The 21,979-nt window shown below is 36.7% G+C and overlaps 1 protein-coding gene across 4 annotated transcripts in view; it reads right to left on the bottom strand.

Moving 5' to 3' along the window:
• The window catches only part of LOC139974636 (E3 ubiquitin-protein ligase RNF13-like), a 69,484-nt gene extending 47,787 nt beyond the window's left edge, over positions 1-21,697 (bottom strand). For 2 of the 4 annotated variants that reach the window (XM_071981854.1, XM_071981850.1), the window contains exons 1-6: positions 21,557-21,687; positions 10,050-10,242; positions 8,450-8,533; positions 6,431-6,553; positions 4,489-4,576; positions 2,494-2,581 (exon numbers count right to left, since the gene is read on the bottom strand). In XM_071981854.1, coding sequence (XP_071837955.1) covers positions 2,494-2,581; positions 4,489-4,576; positions 6,431-6,553; positions 8,450-8,533; positions 10,050-10,145 — 479 coding nt within the window. In that variant the 5' untranslated portion in view covers positions 10,146-10,242; positions 21,557-21,687. Of the gene's footprint in view, positions 1-2,493; positions 2,582-4,488; positions 4,577-6,430; positions 6,554-8,449; positions 8,534-10,049; positions 10,243-14,549; positions 14,696-21,556 lie in introns of those variants that run through there. The other 2 variants (XM_071981851.1, XM_071981852.1) reach the window with 2 other exon arrangements.
• Positions 21,698-21,979: the final 282 nt, after the last annotated feature.

Below are 21,979 nucleotides of genomic sequence, written 5' to 3'. Positions count from 1 at the left end.
ATAGGGAGCGTCTTTGAGTTGCATCTCAAATTTCGGACATTTTTGCCAAACCCATCTAGTTAGGAAAAACTAAGACAATCCTAGCTTCCTTTCCTTTTTTAGCAAATTAAAAATTATTTGCTAAATATCCATCATCGAAGTACTTGATTACCCAGACTCTCTTCTTCATGTGGCTTTTTAATGAAAAGGTGTAATTAACACCTTAAATCTGTCAAAATTCTGTTTTTCTTGTTTTCTTCATTGTTATGAACTTTGACTATTTAAAGATAAAGAACTATACATCATAATGGAATATTAGTGAAAAGACCAAAAATATAAAAAACAGTGCAAAGCTGATTTTTAACCTCTCTAATTGCAAATTCAGCATATAGGTCACAAGACCTGAAAGAAAAATAAGCAATTTGGCAAATAGAGGGGGCTATTCTGAAATGACATATGTAGCTTAAGTACCTACAGAGCAGCAGATGTGTCATACACATCACAGACCATGGTACAAATATGAACAGTATAGAAATAGATTTCCACACGTTAGAATGGTTTTCAACACCTATAACCAACCAATTGGTCTTGATGTTAGATTGTATTGTTTAACATTTCAACCAAATCATCACCCTCTCCTCCCCCCCCCTCACCCCCTCCCTCTCCCACCCAGCTGACAGGGCTGACATTACCACTACTGTCTGAATAAAGTACCTTGTTGAATGTTTTCTTTTTCCAGCTATGTCATGTCAAAGTAAACAGGGAGGTGCTTAATACTGCCAACAAGGGTCATAAAGGGTCATGAGTTTTGACCCAAAGGCACCAATCTGCATAATCCCTGCATGAATTACTTTACTCAATTTTCATTTTGCTGCTAAAGGGCAAAGCCAGAACAGGGATGGTGAGGGATAGAGGGTTGGGAAAGGGGGTGGGGGGAGGGGTAAGAAATCAGACAACACAAATAAATTGGCAACAGATTACATTGTCCAAATTATCACACTGTATTTCCTAAACTATTAACTGCAGGGCAGCTCAATGAAATCTGACTAAACTCGAACACTTCAATCAATTTTGAGTTGACCTTTTAGATGCATGAAATCAACATTTTGGTCTGTTGAGTTTGCTGGTGCATAAGATACTGAAGGACTGTAGAGTAATATTGGACTATAACAGAAGTTTGATCAAAGTGTATCAAGATTGGCTTGAGGGATTTACTCTTTTATTATAATACCCTTATGCTTCAATAACATGGACTTTGGTTCTTCCATCATGGCACTGAACATTCACTTTGTCAGTTGCAATATTGGCAAGGATATTGATGTAATGTGTCGGTACTACAACATGATCGAGAGGGCGGGGGGGGGGGGGGGGGGGGGGTGATCTGAATAATGAATAATGACCTGTTGCTTTCATTAGATATAAAATTACTATGAGTTTATTCTGCACACAAACAAATATCCTCCGCTAAGGTAGTCATTTAGCATTGTTAGCTGTTTTGAACATACCTTAAAACGATTAAGGATGCGTCTTTATTTAAATATTTGAGGATTTCTCGTAGCCGACATGCCTCCTGGTTTTCTTGGGCAAAGTCATTACAACTGCAGTTCAACTTTATGTTATGAAGTGATACATATGGCACATGTATGCTGATTGTCAGGGTTAACCGTTGAGGTAAGTTACATTAAGACTGCTCTGGGTTCAACAACACATGAAGAAAACTTTTCCCACCTATCTTCTACTGGTTTCTCTTGTACAAAAAGACCCAACATCTGCAGTTCAACTTTTTGTTATGAAGTGATACCTATGGCACATGTATGCAAATTGTCAGGGTTAACCATGAGTTAAGTTACATCAAGATTGCTGGTTAGAATAATAACACATATGAAGAATAATCTTTAAAAGGAGATATCAGTCATGACAAAGGACTGGATTGAAGAGGCCACATACCACAAAACACATTAATGCGGGGTAGCAGTTATTTGCCTTCAATTAATGGGTGACGACTTTAGGCAGAATTTTAGTCTTGACATGACATAGTCAACAAAAAAAAGGATAAACTTCATTGCTGATAATTGTTTCCATAGCTATTCTGGTTTGTGAAAATAATCAGCATTAAAAATAGGCTGAATCTCTGGTATGCTTCTTTAAAGCTTGGATGGCATTTCAATACTATTTGTCCTTGATAAATCTGAAATGCAGTTAAAGGTGTCATATGTTATTGATGGCCATAAGAGTGTTACCTGTTAGGTATTGTGTTTCATTTGAGGAGCTGACCTTATGGTAAATCGTGTTTTAAACTAAGTAGTTCAGTCACTTTATTTGATTGAGCCTAGGATGTTTCATGGAGTTTAATGTGGGTTTCAAGAAACTAAGAGTGTGTAGCGGTAGAGAAATACCTGGATTGATAGCAGTGATTTGTACATGATCTACAAAAGGTCAAAAATGGAACTCTGCCTAAAGTCATCACTGAAAAGCCAATCTTGAAAAGATATATTTGTTTTCAAAGTAACGTACCTATCTGGAGTGTCATATACGAAGTTCATGAGCGAGAGTCCACTCGTTTCGGCCACGAAAACAGACTGAATGAGAACATCTTGGGCATCTACGAATGGAAAGGAAGAGAAATCAAAATGACACGCAGAACATTATTACAAAGATTTTTTTTGGTTGTGCAGATTGGAAAAATGGTCAAACCAATTTGATTTTTACCTGTGGACAAGTATAAAATATACCTTGCCCCCCCCCCCCCTCCCAAACAAGTAAAATAAAATTAATCTTCTATGAGGGCCAGAGGAATAATATTCATTGGAGGGAGAGACAAAACTCTCAAATAGATTTATCAATGTGTGTGGTAGGCTAGTTGGGTACTCAAGCCTAAGTAAAGGCCTTAGGGGTACACATGCCTGAATTTTACAGTATTGTGGAACAAGTCTTTTGGTCGTCCTGATTGAAAATGAACCGAGGGTCGGAATTTTGGAGAAGGTCCGCCGCCTCTTGACAACCCCTGACATGGGGCTTTGATGAACTGTGCACAGATGACTAAATACTTCTATTTTTTTTATCAAAGCAGAAAATATGAGGTGACACGTTTTTGACCAAATCACTTCTTACTTTGCTTTTACTGTAAGAGAGAACAGATAAACATTGTTCATGTATTTCCATTCCATCTCAGCAGTCTTCTATATTACAAAATTTAACAAGGAAATAAATATATATTTTTGTTCTGTTTTATGGACAGCCCTGCAAACAAACACAGCAAGAGATCAGAAAACTTTAGAATACTCTTTAAAAAAAAAGTCTTTCAAAGAATTAATTTTCATGGAAAAAAAAACCTTAAGCTGTTATAACCCCAGTTTTAACGCCTATCATTGAGCTACTACGTAACAAAGACGGACAGGACACTTAATTCATGGAAAAAAAACATCAACTCTTTATTCGCATTTTCACAACTGCAGGATCCTGCGTCTAGGATGCAAGACCTTCATAATGACTGCGTTGTGAGTAACATATTCTCAGCATCCCGACGAAATTTGCATTCATTTTGTACATACCACGAGATAACGACATATAAAATTGGTACAGTTTGTACTGAAAGTGACCCTGAGATGAAACATGTGTGATGTCACAGATGCCACAACGAAAACACTGCATCCAAAATTTTACTTTCACAAGTGAAATATATCCCAGTATTAATACAATACTGATCAATGGTATTATTGTGTTTATGTTTCCCTTGAGGTAATGTCATGACCCTGCCTAATAATAAGGTGCCTGGATTCTCAACCTTTGAGCTGCCTTTTCCCCCACATTTTGCACTGCTGATGGGATTCCAAATTGAAATAATAATTACCACTTATTCAAAACCACTCTTTTTTTGCTCTTTTTGAGCCCCTAGCATTACTTGTCAATATGCACAAGACTCTCTACGCTTATTTCAGACAATCACACCGAAAACCGAACCAAAATCTTTCTACGGTTTATGACGATAGCTTATGTTGACTCATTTCTACAATGTCAAGTCAGCAAGGCTGCGATATTTAAATACCGTTACTAGCTGCAAATTTATCTCACCACTTCAACCTCACACAATTTGGCTTATGTTGCTATAATTTTGCTAAATATTTGCATTTGAATTTTGGTTTATAAATCTAACAATGCTCCAACATATGGCAGAGAAGGTATATCTGAACCATCATTTAGCGAAGGGTTTGCATTGAGAGTTTTACAGGCAGCTGGATTGCATATCACAGAAGAATGCAACAAATGCAGGTCGATGCAAATAATCCATTCTGGTGATGTATTGATTCAAATCCTGTTGAGAGGAATTTTATCGTAGATGGACGTTTAAAACTCACCACATGCAGGACCTCCCTGGGACCCTTCATTTACCACTCATTAAAAAACAAAAACAAAAAGTGGGCCCATCTTACAGATAAAACTTTGAAAGCATAAGTAACCGACTGCTACTGTAGTTCCTCTTGTGAAGAACAGAAATATGCCTACACTTACATGTCTTGCCCGTCATAGGAAACAAACCCTCGTTGATATCATCGTAAACAATAGCACCTTTAAAACCAGCAGTTTGAGCTTCCAGCACCTTGAAAGAGGAAAACAAGGTCAAATAGAGAAACATCAATAAACTGAATATGACATATGTAATAATAATAATTTCATGTATTAATTAATTAATACATAGTCTGTGGGCTTAAACAATAGCACCTTTAAAACCAGCAGTTTGAGCTTCCAGCACCTTGCAAGGAAAACAAGGTCAAATAGAGAAACATCAATAAACTAAATATGACATATGTAATAATCATAATTTCATGTATTAATTAATTAATACATAGTCTGTGGGCTTAAAGAGTTGATACTTGCAAGATCTTGGATACATTTACTAAAAAATTGGATCGTACACAAACTCTATCATTACACGGCACTGCATGTCACCAGTGAATAATATCGTTGCATGGTTTACGATGAGAAGAACCGGAAAACAGTTCTGTGATATGTTAAGTAAATTGAGAATTATTCTAAATGATGTTATGAATAGGAATTAATATAATTTGGGGAACATATCTGGATTACACAGCATCTTGAAAACTTTATGTACAAAATGTACCCAGTAAGAAATTCATAAATTCTGTACATGCTTCCTTTAAGTTGTTAGGTTTACAAAGTTAACTGTAACCCCTGCTGATCTTAAATGACGTCTGACCTTCCAAGAAACCATAAAACCTTCATTACTAAAGATGTGAGACTCGTGTTACCAGTTGCAGTTCTTGAACAGACTTATTGTCACAAATTTTATCCATTTCTGAACTTAGATATAACTGATACCCTACAGCCACCAAAGTACAATCTAGGTCTCTGAAACTCAGTAAGGAGTATCCACTTGTGAAGTATGAAATTTGTCTGTAATGCCCTTCTTGAGATTTAAATGGATATAAAATTTGTATCTCACACAGTCCAATGTCAATGCACATTTCCAACTTGTAAGTCAGTAGTATCATTCCACTACAAACACATTCAAACCTATGCATCTCATTAACAGCCCTTTTTTGTAAAACAAGTCAACAGGACACAAGCTACTAAATGTTTTGTCAGCAGTACGAGTTCTATGGTGTAACACTGTACACCCAGTTAAAACCCTACTTGATGATCATATGGTAGCAAATCAAGGGTGTTTTCGGTGTAGGTTAACTTTAGGGGCGCTTGACGTATAGCACGGGTTCATATAATACATGTTGTGATAGCAAACAAATTTCCAGGTAGGTCTCATTTTGTGTACCTTCCATTTTAGAATTGACATCTTGGGGACAAAAGTGTTGACAAGAAGCACATGTCCATGCAAGGCTGTTCTGTTCATTAAAAGGAATCATTTATCCGGTTTCACGTAGCAAAATGGACATATTGATATATATACAAGTGCAAAGATATTATAGCAGGTTTTGTACAAAGGAAACAGCATTTTCCAAGAGAGAAAAAAAAGTCAGTATCCTTCAAGATTTGAACACTAAATAATTTTCTGCATTAACTACGAAGGTGATAGTGATTGGCACAATATATGATATGCTATTTGTTTTACAAAAACATTCCTGTGTTCCGTTGACTATTTTATAATTTACACAAAACTTCAATTTGCTCATTCTATACATCAGAATGGCGAACTCCTGTGGAAGAGAAGTGCCTCATCATAGTAATGTGATTGTAGGGAACCTGTCAACACTGAATAAGATGATAAAGGCTGTAATGGTATGCATAACTCCGTTGAATTCTAGAGAATAATTTCCAGAAAAACACACAAAGTTCACTTCTGAATGGCAGATTCCGAGGGAGAAGGAAGTGGGCAATATCCGCACAAAATTGATGCTTTTTTTTGAAGTTATTTTAGCATGCTAAAATTTGGACCCCCAATTAATTACTGACCTTTCACCTGGTAGCCCCATCTTACCTTTAGGTCAAAATCACAGGAGCCTCTCTGAATCAGAGCGAAGAAATTTGGGTCTCCGGACACGTTAGGTGGAGACTTAATGGAGGTGCATGCAGTAATAGGACTAGCGATGGCTAAGTAACCCTGTAATGAAAAGGTGAAACAGAATTGAACAGGATATTTCAAATCATGTTACACAAATCCCTACCATTTTAAGCAAGGTTCGTGCAGAGAATATAACATTGGTCTATTCTGCCATTTTTATGACATGAAACGACATTCAACCATAGAAGTATCTGGATTTTTAGATTAAATGCTACCAGAAACTTGTTAAGATAAAGTACCATTCCTTGCAACCTTAGGAGTAAAATTTTGTCCAGTTTAATGTTCACAATAGACAGATGGGTCTAAAAGCAATTTTTTTTCCAATATAGCATCATTTCTTGCCATGTAAATATGAGTCGTCAGATTTTAGTGTTGGTATCAAACCAGATACTGGAAAACTCTTCACTGTGTAATCATAAATAGAACGATAGCAATGCAGGGAATCATTTATCCGCTGTCGCATAGTAAAATGCTATGCAAAATGGGCAAACTGCTATGCAAAATGGGCAAATTGCTATGCAAAATTGGCAAGTTGCTATGTAAAATGGGCAAATTGCTATGTACAGTAAAATGGGCAAATTGCTATACAAAATGCTATGCAAATTGCTATGCAAATGGGCAAATTGCTATGCAAAATGGGCAAATTGCTATGCAAACTGCTATGCAAAATGGGCAAATTGCTATGCAAATGGGCACATTGCTATGCAAAATGGGCAAATTGCTATGCAAAATGGGCAAATTGCTATGCAAAATGGGCAAATTGCTATGCAAAATGGGCAAATTGCTATGCAAAATGGCAAAATGCTATGCAAAATGGGCAAATTGCTATGCAAATGGGCAAATTGCTATGTAAAATGGGCAAATTGCTATGCAAAATGGGCAAATTGCTATGCAAAATGGGCAAATTGCTATGCAAAATGGACAAGTTGCTATAAAAGTGTCCAGAAGGAGGCAAATTGGCTTCGTATTACTTTACCATATTGCAATCATTTATCCATTAGAGTGGAACGAAATTTCTTCGAAAGCATTTCATCCTGATGAAATTGTAACTTACAAAAACAATGAGAGCCAAGCAAAACCATTCCAAATGTAATATGTTTCAAGGATAGAATGGATGAGAAGATTATTCAGCCTTTAGTAAAGCTTCTCAAGATACATCTTGCCCAGATAATAACACAGACCACCAGCTGTGATCGACTTCCTCGAGTAAGAGAGAGAGCATAGTCAGTCAAAAATAGGTTACAATCAATTAACCATCTCTTGAGTGAGGGGATGGGGATTTCAACTGACAGTGTAGAAATACCTTTCTCCTCAAGATGAGTTTTACATTGCGCAGCCACGAAAGGCTTCAATCTGTTTATGCCAATTGATTGTCCAAAGCTGCTAGTTGAACCCTGGTATGAATAGTATGAGAGTTTATTCCGTCCTCATATTGACAATTGGATTTTCAAATGTGGAAGGGGTGGGGAGTGGGGGGGGTGGGCATTAGTGCTGACTTTACATATTTTTATAGCATGCTAGAAAACTTCTTTAAAGGTGTTGAAAATTTAAAAAAAAAATGTTTCCCAGAGGTTGTGACTTCACAACATTTTTCACAGATGTTGGCGATTGTTCAATTTGATAAATAAATTTTATATATTTAACTGGGCAACATTTAAAACATTTTAGTTATCTATTTGTTTTTGTACATGGTCGTCGGCAATACTGATGACGTTTCAGGGAATAAATTTAGTGCTACATTTTTGAGGACCCTGTATTTTGTCTCTTTACACAATACTAAGGTTCCTGTCAAAAAAAAAAAATGGGTAAAAATCTTTGAACAGGCATCTATGTATATAGCATACTGCCCCATTTTTTCAATGCAGTTTGCGATGTGACACGGGGTAATCATTCCTCTGTGTTTATTCTAGCTTTAAAACAAAAACATTTACTCACACTTATACCATCTTGAGGAATTGGGTATCCGAACGTCGAAGGCATGGAGGCAAATTCCTCCACCACGGTCTTGTTGTCTAAAATCTGCAAAAGGAAACGTGTATAGAGTCAAGCGGTAGGCCTATCTTTAGCTTCATACAATCTCTAGTTTTGAGATCATTTTCCAGCTCAGAATGTTGCACAATTGTTTCACGATATGTTGTTAACCTCTACCAAGTTTGGAAGGGTGCGGAATTACATTGTATCTTGATTAAATCAGGACACGCTGCAAGTTTGTGTTAATGACATGAAGTCAAATAGTTCCCACATGATGTTACTACAATTACAACAAAATATTAGAATAGACTTTTAACCCCACAATCAATGAATAAGACGATATTTATTTCTGCTTGATTGAAATATTTCAAATATCTGTTGTTAATTTATATTCTAAAGATCGTCACATATTATATAGGCAACCTGACGTTAGAAATCAAGGAATGAGACATCCTTTTACAGAGGCCAACACATTCATGACTTAAACAAGATGTGATTGGGCTATTTAGAATGTGACCTAAAAGTTGTTGATCTGAGACTGAGGTGTGGAACAACGATAAACCTGTCATTTTACGACGCAATGGAAGTATTAACAACCCAAGATTTATAGCCTACCCATGAACATCAAGATTACAGAAACAAACGCTACATCATTAATTTTACGATTTAATTTGAGAACCTCTCTGGGTTTTAATGAATTTTCATGTCATAAATATTAAGTGACTTTGTAAAAATAATTACGACATGTCGTTATCTAGTTATGATGTATCGTTTATTTAATGTCCAAGCCGGCCAAATGATTCTATAGACTGCATGCCCACCACTCTTCAAAAGAATTTATTGAACACTTAGTCGAGAGACTTCAAGGATGCTTTTACAGGAGCTGTAAGTACATTGAAAATGGCTAGTTTTAGGGGGTTTTTCTCTTTATGGGGTAACAGCCATGGGAATTGCATTGTCTCTGGGTTAGAAAAAAAAATACAGTACAACAAACTCTGGATTATTGTCTGCATAAAATGGAAACCCCAAAAGCTTGTCTAGTTTTGGTATTTACGAACCCATGATACACTTACCTGTCCTCATATGCACTCTAAAATCTACATAACTTGTAATAAATTGGTCACATGTTGGTGGTATCCGTGGTTGTAAAATGCAACCACACGTTTAGGTAAGAGTGCTTTTAAAACAGTTTTTTGCATTTTTTCGACATTTTTACCAACATTTCAGAGCAGAACCGGAGACAAGATTGCAACTGATCATATTCAAGATAACGAAATATCCTTTTATGATTTCATCAGAGGAATGTTAGGTAAGCAAGTATTTTGGTGGTTCTGTTTGACTCGAGAAAAAATTGTCGCCCAGACAAGTTGTTATGGTTTTGTTTTAGCATTAATCAAATGCAAAAATCATATGAAAAACATTCAACATTTGTCAACTTCTCTCTATCATTTGAAAAATAAACCCGATTTTTTTTTAGAGCTTATGACACTATAAGTTTGGAGTAGTAAATACAATCTACCCTAATGGATTGTTAATTATCCCCACTGTTTATATATCAACTTACCACAATGACATCTGCAGATACTGAGACAAGAACCAATACGAATAGCAGGCAAGAGTACAGGACATGAACAGCCCAGGTGAAAGTTACAAGGGCCATCTTTGACTTTCAGTGAAACCGACAACGGAGCATAGAGGTCAACCGGATGTTTGCGGACATCTGTTAACTATGGCAGTAAAAAAATAAGTCTTCAGACCTGCAAACAATGAGAAAGAAAAAAGAAAAAAAGGTTTAAAGTGGCATTTTCATTCTGAGGGCTGCAATTTTGGATGGTAGTGACCTCCCCCCCCCCCTCCCCCACAATTCCCACTCACCACTTCCTAAATTTCCCTTCAGTGCCTATCACTCTCTTCCATTCACATCCATATTGCTCTTTGTAGCATGCTCTCGTGAAAATTCAATACGAGATGGGAGACTTTTGGCGCTCAATGGCTGAGCATACACAAATGTCAATTTGTGTTTGGAAAAGGACAGAATACTGTATTTCTTTAAAATAGTAACAGTTCAAACAAAAATTTTCTATCGGTTTCATTTTAAGAAAAATAAACTTATCTGGCTCTAGGCAACCTTTGATGAACGGTACCCTTCTGCAATCTGCACAACACAAAGTAGTATCGTCACAGAGGTAACCGTTGCAAACGTTCATCAAAAATATAAAGTGCTTGAAGGTGAAGCATTTGGCAATGTGCAGACACTTAGACAAGATAATAAACGAGTTTACTCGCACAGGTCGATTGAAACATTTTTCACTCGTAAACAGGTACTTCAGGTTTTCTGTATTCGTAAAGGCAGTCTGAATATTTTTGAAATTATAATGGTACTTATTTTCATAACAAAGGTTCTCCACTCGTGGATTTGCAGTTGTTATGACTTGTTTACACACACTACAGTACAAGTGCTGGAGAGACAGATATCTTATTTTTAATTTATCCTCATATTTTACTCAGCATAGTACACCATAGCTACTGTATTGTATGTTTGTAGTTTGTACATAATAAATCAAGAAGTCCTGTGAAGATTAAAGCAAGAGGGCTTGACAAAACATCATTTGGTTATGAACACAAGAGTCATCTATCTAGCACATAAGTTGATATCTGGGCAATATCACCCAATATTACATTGAAGTGAAGTTCACTAAATTGCTCTCGCTGTAAGAACTGGTTAATTCCCGAAAAGTACCAGAAGCCTAGTCATAGCAAAGAATGATTGTAATGACAAACAACATTTAAATTATCTAGACCAGCATATTTTCATTTCATTGCATGACAATTGACAAAAACTAAAGTAATTCTACACAGAAGAAAAGAATCAGTTTCATATCATTGTCATACCTAATACAATCACAGATCTTTTTTAAGTACAACACTGTTACACAATCAAGGTAATCACCACAGGTTAAATTACGGATGATAGGTACTACACTGTATGCACACACTATGACTGGAAGGTAAATTAGTTATAGCCCTACGGTTCACACAGAGAGCTCTTTAAAATATAATAATAATGTCATTAATTCAAATTCCAACAAAAAGGGGATTTAATGTTCAAATGTTCCCCCCCCCCCACTCCAAAAAAAAAATGGAATCCTTTCCATCCCTTCGAGAGAACCATGTCATGTAAAATTCAATGCCTTTCACATTTAAGCAATGTACAACTTAGACTCGATCCTTCTGTTTATTTCATAGTCCTGATATACTGTACATGTCAGGGATCGGGAGTTGTAAACAGCTGGAACTGCTACAAATATTTCGCACAAGAAAACATCATCCCAAGACTAATTTGATATATATATATATTATCAAGACTTCTTCTTAATCTTCCTTTTTTATTTGATTATAATCTGGTATTTATCGGTTTTGAAACTGTCATTAAGAAAAGAAATAAAGAACGAGGAAATAAAGTAACCGTTGACAGTCTGTATCTACTTTACATGATATCCATTAACCTCCTTTAATACTGAAGAAACTACAAGGCTGGGTCTATTAAACAAGGAACACAGACACCGGGCAGTTAAACCAAGCAGTCATGGCACTTCTACCCACAACAGTAAAAACAGTTATACATGGACACCAACTAGAAATAATACGTTTAACTTCCAAAGTTCATGGCTTTTATCTTCCTAAACCAGGGTAGACATGGAATTTGGTTAAGGGCTACAAAGCACTCTGAGTAATAGCTCTTTTGCAGGGTATGACTGTGTACTTTGAATATATGTATACACTAGTATATATGCAGTTGAGATTTCTTGGGTTGGACAAACAGTAGCAATGAACGAGGTACATAGCATTATACTGTATGTATATATATAGATAGATACTGTACAACAGTAGTTAATACCTGTAAAGTGTACACTTCAATGCACTGTACACATGGATGCTTACACTGTAGGTATGCAAGCTAGGCACTGTTCACATATATACCGTACATAGGTACAGTACATTTCAATCAGTCTATACTGCACACAAAGTATGGAAATTGGAGGATATCGTTCTGTTGCCATTGTTGCTTATCTTCCTACTGACCCAATACAGACAGGAACCTCCCCCCCCCCAATCTCTCTCCCTCCCTACTCCCAAGGACAGTAAACAAAGAATAACCTTCAAAACAACATGTGATGTCTCATTTTACATTGTTCTACTTTAATCGATAAGCATCAAATATTCATGGAGCATACAATATATTTTAGTAATGAACTTACATCATTTGTTTAATTAGTTTAATTTATCCAGTATCACTTACACATCCCAAACTGCTACTGTAGATGCAAAATGATCAAATTGCTATACAAGTCAGATGGGGGGGGGGTAGGGGGATCCTTACAATGGAACTATAGTATCTTGAGAAAAATTAAATTCGTTCTGAACCGCCATGATACAAAATTTGAACACTAAATTATTTCCTACTTAGTTATTTATTGAAAATACATATTTGTGCTGCCTTTAATACTGGAATCTAGCCCATCATGTACAGTACATCTTTAAAATGAAACACCCAAGATAAACATAATTTTTACCAGCAACAATCACCTGACTTGACAAATTAAGCACTAAAACCACAGGAAGGAACACTCTGCCAGCTTTGCCGAATATAATGTAAAAAACACACAACTGAGAAACATTTTGAGGAAAGGACAAGTATTGCTCATATTTTCTCAGAAAACAGAAACTATTTAGCCACCACCGATCAAAATCTTTTTTGAACTTCTTCCTCTTACAAGCCTGCTAGCTGGCACATCATTCTTGGTATACCTACTATGGAAAGGAACTATTCAGGCCTTGTTTTACATGTTTCACAGTAGCATGCTGTTCTAATGGTACTGTACAAGAGCTCATGGCAACAGTGTCACGGTACCCAAGACTAGGTTTTAAGATGAAATGATACTGAAGAAACTAGACCATGGTTGCTCCTCAAACAGCACCCTTTCCTTTTCGGATAAACTATGGAGTTACTCTTACCGACCTTCCAAACTTGGGAGGGGACTGCGGATTTCAAGGTGGGGGAAGACTATGACGCCGATCTCAAAAGCCGGTGATTAATATTACGGTTACATTCGTCCAACACATAAAATAAAGGTATTAAAATACAACATGTACTGATTATGATAGCAGTGCTATTTAATGGTCTAAAGCAAATATCTAAATTAATTTCCTGCCATAAGTCATCCTTTAATGATCTTTATGACTTTTACCAGCCTCAACAAATTTGGATACTTTGAAATACTACAGTAGCTCCAGAGAAGCAGTTTTTTCTTTTTTTTTGGGCCCTGAAGTGTTAGAATATATGTAGACGGGACCTAATACTTAATGACCTTTGAAGAACTGTACAGTGCCATATAAACATCACAATTTACACTACAGGTAAACACACAATGGACAATGATCAGGGGACCAGTTAGGAGAGCCATGTGACATGTACAGTATGTAAATGTTTCCGACCAGCACCTGTGGTGGAATTGAATGCAACGCCTAAAAGAAATCAGGAAAAGCATGGGTTCAAGGTTAGATCTTTAGAAACTTGTATGTTAGCTACATACAGTATCCACACTGCAGTGTAGAGTACACACTCTGAAACGTTTTCTCGAGTCATGAAAGGACATTATCCATGAAAAAATGCATCCGAACAGAATAACATAGTTTATCAGTGTACACGAAAAACCGATACCATATGGTATTATCACAGTGAAAAATGCTAGATCTACTGCATGCTAAGATGGGAAATTACCATAAAAGTGTAAAGATGGTGCATTGTTTGCTTTTTGCCACACAGGAACCACAATGTTTTTACAAGGGACAAAAAAGGTCAGAGCCTGCAATACTGTACACACGATACTTAAATCACTAAATAATTTCCCAGTACTGGTCTTTGCTAAGATAAAATAGCCATCCAGGAAATGTTGGACATCCAAAGGACATTTTTTGTTTCATGTAAAATACTAAAGGAAAGGCTACATAAGCAGGAAACCATTCAAAAATGAAAGCTATGGAATATATATATTTGACTAACCTTTGAAGGTATTGTCCAGACTTTGCAATATTCAATCATTTCAAATCATTCTGAACTTCCTTTTGTGATAAATTCTTCAAGAAAAATGACGAGATAATGAAGAAACTACCTGTACTTGTAGGTTAAAGTTGTGTTTTTGAAGCATTTGCACAGGCCTTCTTCTTAGTCTGCAAATTGTCTTCAACTGTAACCCAGACTTTAAACAAATTTTCACAACGATCAAGACCACAAGACTGTCACATGATACAAGGAAATGTTTTTTTTTCCACTAACTATTAGTATTTCTGTACCTTCCTGTTACATGCAAAATCAAGTAGTATCATAAAAATTCATTGTCTGCTTTCCACACTAAAGTATAGAACTGACAATCTTTTGCAATACCATACACAAATTTACTTAGAACCTTAAGGCAAAACTAAATATTGTTTCCTTGTTGTTTATGAATGACTCTATATATATATATACTGTAATAGTCATGTGTATGCTTGAACACACAATACACATACAGATCCTCAAATGCCAGTGTGGGTGTCACCAGGTGGCAAATGAATAAGGCTGCTCAAAAATATGAACTTGCTGAAATGCCCTATTGTACCTGAAGACAATTTCACAGATTTTCACAAGTCGGAAACTGAATATTCCATGCTTACTGTAGGTCACTATAATAGCCCTGTTTTAGTGTTACAAGCTGATATGATTAGAATCAAATCCTCCCTTCACAATTATTTGGCACTTTTGGTAGAACGTTTTCAATCAAGATGCATTTGAGTTACACAGGGTTAGGTTTGACTCGCATCCAAACAGCGGTATAATTGCATCATAAAAATGTTTGGTATGAACAATGAAACTCTGTCTGGCATTGTCTGGTTTTATTTTACCTGTGCCCGAAATCACAACCGAGTCTTGTTTTATTTTACATTTTGGTTTCCAAAAATTTCACTCAAGGCACTTCAAAGTACAGTACTTAACTTATCGCAACATTATTCAAACCGTATTAATTACACAATTTAATGAACCTGTACTTTTTATGATAGTTAAAGAGCCAAAACTTTACAACAATGAGGAGGCAGACCTACATGCAAATATTGTATTTGCCCATCGAGATCCCTGTGAGAAAAAGACGGTGGTAATAACTGAAGGTATCCTTTCAAAAAAGTTGAAATTGCAGCCACTTATAGAAGTCAATTTTTCTCATGAATGAATACAACAGACCTAACGTTTCCTCTTTTATTTTCATTTTTGCTTATAGATATATAATATTTATATACGTTTCTCAACTTTCAATTCTAATCAAACTGATTAAACAATTTGGCAGTATACAGTATGGCTTAATTGGAGCAGAGAGATGTATTACTTTCAGTTATACTTGTAGTAAGCAATATTTACAAACATAAATTCTCCAGTTCTATGCCATTGTTCATTTTGTGCCTGAGGATAAATGACCACGTCTTTTAGATACCTACGCAGTCCAAATGCTGAAGTACATGCACGTTACAAATGCACTCACCTGCACCACCTCCCACACGGTATTTATATATCTAATGAAAAGGCAAGAACTTGGGCTCACCCTAGCATGAACAAAAATTTAGAGCATGAATTTTCGGCGTAAATGAGTTCTAACATCAGAAATGCCACACTGTGAGCATTGCAGTGCATAAGGATTATCACAGATGGTGTCTTGGCAATGAGAGGTTTAAAGCAGTAGTTCGTTTTCTTACTAATCGTTCAAACATGGTGTAGGCCTACCAGCATTCTTGTTCTATACTATGTCATCAACAATCAATGTTCGTTCAAGACCAGATTTTACATAGCAGTAACTGCAAAACAAGCTTGTACTTTGCTGTCAACACTTTGCCAAATGTGAACATTGCAGACAGATTCTAGCTCTCACAGTAGGCTATGCATTTACTATATATATATACAATATTTATAAATACTGTGTGGAATACATTGGCAGCACCTGTGATGGAAACTGGCTAAAAAGGAGACTTGTTTAGTTTAGTTTAAAGGTTTAGCTTTTTTCAAGGCCTGACTACGAGCCTATCATAACGCTTAGGCTAGTTATATAAGTAGACAAGCCTAGTATGGGGGTGAACCGTAACTTTGCGCGTCCCAAGTTCGCTTACTGTTTGATACATACAGTATTTAGCTACACAAATAGACACTGTAGTTGCTATGTTTGTTAGTCGTATTGTAACCACGATTTCACTTGCAATATTAACTGACAAGCTGACCCTAACCAAAAACAGCCAAAATTGCCATGGTGATACAAGGAAATGTCAATTTCAAAATTTTGAGACACTTTTAGTGGATTGCTCCACCCATTTAACAGAATAATACTGGTCAATTCAATGCATCTGCGAAGTAAGGGAACTTGGTCCTTGTTTCGATCAGATTGACTACCGACCTTTACAAGTATACAGTCATTCTTTCTATTTTTGGCGGAATCCGGTCAAGTCATCAATGAAATCACATAGCTGAAGGATAGAGCAAAATCAGCTACATCATCATCATCATCATGGCTATACTTGAGTCAAACCTACAGTATGGAATCTTTCCCTAAAGGTAAATAAGAGCAGTATTGTAGCACTTAGCATGCATACACTCCGGATGTCTGACCTGATTAATTCACAGATGACATTGCAAGGGTCCTACCTGTACCGCGTAAGACTTGTCACTGGGGTTCTACTGGTAATGCGTAAGGTTGGCATGTAATATACAGTTTTGAGTAGTCAAATGAGAACTTCATTTCAGAATACATAAAAAATATTCTTTCTTATACATCTTCTGCTGTGAAAGCAGTTCTTTTTTGTTATAGATATATTTCCACTTTGTTTTCATTTAAAGGGTGTGAAGACTCGCGCACAAAGAAACGTCTCATGCCGGTAATCTGACCTAGTTTCGAATGAGGTGTAACAGAAGTGTTAGACACCACCATCGTTCCCAGAAAATACACACACAGCTTGCTACCGTTGGTAATTAGACATTAGAGTACAGTCAATACATACAGCTACGGTCAATACCCACAACACTGTTTACATAGCAGCATGGTAGCAGCGATGGATATCTCAAGTCTAGATAAAAGATAACAAGGTATCACGTTTCATTACTGTCTGCATTTTGTAGCGACAAGAAGAAAACTTCACTTGCAAGCAACGGAAAGTTAACTTTTTCAGAGCGCATCACACAATTTGGGGCCAGTCTTCAATGCCTTCAAAGCCAACTTACGTTATCCTATCAACATAAAGATACTAAACAAAGCTTCAAGTTCAAGTACAGTACATGGACTAATGTATAGGGGGTAACTAATTTCCATATCAAATACAAAATATTTTAACATTTAAGGACATGCTAACTACATTATATTATCATCATTTACTAGTTAAATAGTACCAATTGCAACTTTAATGTTCTTTTGATAATTTATTCCACATGCTTATTGACAGAGCTGACCCTACAATTTTGATAATAGCAATGTTATTGAGAAATGATTGCAGTTGTTGGCCAAAGGGTTGGTACCAAAAAGTCTTGAGCTTTGAGTAGTGTTTCTGTATGTTGCCGAGTTGGATGAAACTAATCGTAATAGTAAAACCGACTTTGCGATAGGCTAGGGTTGGGCGATATATCGAAAATTATTATTATCGCGATAATTTTTTTTCAAGACGATATTTTTTGAGGATTGAACAAATGACGATAATTTCTTGTGAAAGAAATTTGAAATAAATGTGGAAAAAATGCGATTATCCTTTCTCCGTTTTATTTGCAAATGTTATTCTAGCATTCCATGGTTAAGAAAGTTGAAAAGAAATAGGTTAATCAAGTTCATTAACTGACTTTTGAAACCCGTTCTTTACAACATTGACTATAGAGAACCAAACTCAGTAGAGAAATTACCAATTGTGTACGAAAGGTAAGTTGGTACACCTTTCAAATTTTACGAAAGATCGTGCAAAATACTTTCGAAAAATTCACGCGAAACTGGCATATCGTGCTGAATGCATCTAATGTCATGTAAAAAAGGCTCTAGTACACCCATTTATGAATAAACCATAAGACCACATCTGGTTTTAAGCGTGGGGAGAAGAAAGTATTTTCTAGAATTTCCACAAAAAAATGGAAAAAATAATATCCTACCATAGTTAAGTGTGAAGTAAATAGCCTAACCACTTCGTCGGTTACGGATCTCACGTAACAGCAAAAACACTACTAATTTTTGTTGTTGCGAAGTTGACGTTATCTACAAGGACATGGAAACAATATTTAGCATTTAGTTAATCATGCCAAGGGGCCTAAAACACGGGAATACAAGGTTTACTTTCATAAAGATGGCCATACTGTAGCTATTGGGGCCAATTGATATCGTGCAATGTCTGTATGGTATAGACTGTGCCTCGTGTATTCAAGGGGAATAGATTGTTTTGTTCATGCGGAGGAGTCGGTTGACTTGAGGTGTGTTTTACTTACGGGGGTGTTTACCTACTTTTCTTGAACGTCTAAGATAATATTTCGCATAACTTTACCGATCCATGACTGATCTAATTAATTCTAGAATTGAGACAAAATAGTTTACTCCAGGAAAACTTTTTTGGAAACGTGCCAAAAATGTTAGCAAACAGGTGTTAGACAGGGAGGTTGTTTGAAAATTCGCAGCACATGTAGCCAGCCTACCGTGATATTTAAGTTGTTAACTGATGTACGTATATATAGTGCACGCTGTTCATTGTTAGGCAGTCTAGAAACGGGGCTTTGCCGAACGTAGTTTGTTTCATAATATCGACAGTTTTGCAAGTTAAACTTTTAAAGATTTTAAGACAGATTAAATCTCTTTTCATTTTATCACATACTCTAACTTGTCATTTTAAAATTTTCATCAGTTTCGTGACAATTTAAATTCAAAAAGTTGTCAGTATTTTGAATCCTCAACTGCGAATTTTTTTATCGCCAGACACGCAAAAATACTAAATTTTTCCGGGGGCCTTCGCCCCTGACCCCCACAAGGGGTTCCACCCCTTGACCTCACCGGGCCCTACGGCGGGCCCCTAGACCCCACGCCATTATGCTCGCACGCAATGCGTGCTCGGTGTGTTCGCTGCGCGAAAACACCGGTGGGAAACCGGCAGTTGTTTTAAGTGTGTTCGCGAACACACTAAAAACAACAAGGAAAAATTATCGTAATTATCGAAATATCGCGATAATTTTTGAACTATTTATCGTGACGTTAAAAAGCAAATATCGCCCAACCCTACTTTGCGATCAACGTTATACTTATAGTCATTGACGACTTTGCATTCCACGGTCCCCCGCACTATTTGGCAAGGAAGGTAAGAATTAGTGTTTACACGGGTCCAAAAATCGGGAACCGGGTACCCGAGGGCCGTTACCCGTCGGGTATCCGGGTACCCGGAAAAAATTGTTTACCCTCGTGTATCACGATTTTCAAGAAATTACATATTGGATGCTGTAATAAATGCATTTTATTCTCTACTGACAATGTTTTAGTGTTCAAATACGTAGGTGTAAGATAAGGTATAAAACCTCCCTCAATAATTTGTATTTGCTTCTGTTTCTTTCATTAACTTGTTAATAAATTAATTATTTAATTATATTTAGCATTACTACTAACATCGCACTGCCGCCGCTGCTTATGCTAGCTCGTGCACGTCTATTGGATCAAACCATATAAATATCCAATTTAGCTCTTAAACAGTTTTAAATACTACTACTCTCTGTTATGCAGGCACAGGGTTCGCATTAGCCGCGAGATTGCGCGATTCGAGCAATTTGATCGCATTTGGAATAAACGATTAGTAAAAAGCCACTTGCGATTACTATTTTTTAGTTATCCCGTCTATAATCCATAAACATCGCGTAAAATTCCTTGTCAGCCTTTCCTTCTTTGAAATAAACGAATGAATAAATAACAATTTCTTCCACATGGTAGCCTAACACCACACTAAGTCAATGAGAAATCTAGCTAAGCCTAACCATCTGTTTATTTGCTGGAGTTGTGACGCAGTTGTAAGACATCCATGGAATACTTTCGTTATTGCTGTTACGTTCGACCACATGGTTGCCTAACACCACACTAAGTCAATGGGGGTAGTCTAGCCTAGCCATCTGTTTATTAGCTGAAATTGTGACGCAGTTATAAGATATCTATGGAAAGCTTTCGTTATTGCTGTTATCTTCGAACACATGGTAGCCTAACAACACACTAAGTCAATGGGAAATCAGCCTAACCATCGGTTTGCAATTTTTTTATTTTTTAAACAATCACACTTTGCGTATGATTCGGGTAATAAATTAGGAACTGGGTATTATCGCGTCGAGCGGGCCCCTTCGTTATTGCTGTTATCTTCGACCACATTGTAGCCTAACACCACACTAAGTCAATGGGAAATCTGCCTAACCGTCTGTTTGCCTTTTTTTTTTTTTTTTTTTTTTTTAATTCACACTTTGCTTAGGATTCGGGTAATAAATTAGGAACCGGGTAGTATCGCGTCGGGCGGGTACCCGGGTACCCGGATAACCCGTGCAAACACTAGTAAGAATGACTCCATACTTTTCTCTTTTGGGACATTAAAAAGATCATTACTGTCCTAACAATCGCGAATTTACCATAGGATTATACATTTTTGGCTGTTGCACTGCCTACTCAAACGTCGGCACTTTCAATAACATTTCCTAATGCAACAGACACACACGATATACTGTTACTGCTCGTATTATTGAATAAATGGAACAGTAGTGTTGCAGTATCCTAGCCTAATCACAGTAAGCACGTAGAAATACTGTGGAAAACTATATGGGCCTAAGTAAGTCACAAAGTCTAGTCTTGGTGGTTCGCGTAGGCCTAGGCTGCTCTACGCATACTACGATACACTCTTGTACTAACACTAATAGTAACACTATAGCAGACTAACTGGTGGGAATAAACTTTACACAATCACAGGTAGGTTTCATGTCCCTGGACTTAAACGAAAGAAAATAATAGTTTAATAATTTACTTTGTTTTTATATTACCACACAAGAATACATCAGCGTGGATTAAAAATTGTGAGGACAGTTTATCCTTGGCGTAGTTAGGCCAGCACGGTAAGCACCGATATGTTGCAAAATTTGTTTTGGTCATAATGCGCTTGCGTAATTATGTAAATTTTTCGATAAAGATGGCGCCAACCTTGTAAAGTTTGCAGAGCCGAAAGATAGTCAATAAACATCACAGAACGTACATAACTCTTCAATAATAAACGTCCCTTGATCGTGCTCTTTGATGCATCTACCAATACTTGCCCGTATGTGTCTTTGCTTCTATTCAATAATGAAAACTCGGAGATACCTGAAATATACAGATGTTTCACAGCAAGTACGCAAGTGTAATGTGGGGTGGGGGATGGAAGTGGGCAGTTGTTGGTAATACATTTCGCTGG

This window comes from Apostichopus japonicus, chromosome 10 (assembly GCF_037975245.1).
Source record: "Apostichopus japonicus isolate 1M-3 chromosome 10, ASM3797524v1, whole genome shotgun sequence".
NCBI lineage: Eukaryota > Metazoa > Echinodermata > Holothuroidea > Aspidochirotida > Stichopodidae > Apostichopus > Apostichopus japonicus.
Note: the sequence above shows the minus strand (reverse complement) of the source record. Positions and strands in the feature narration are given on the sequence as shown.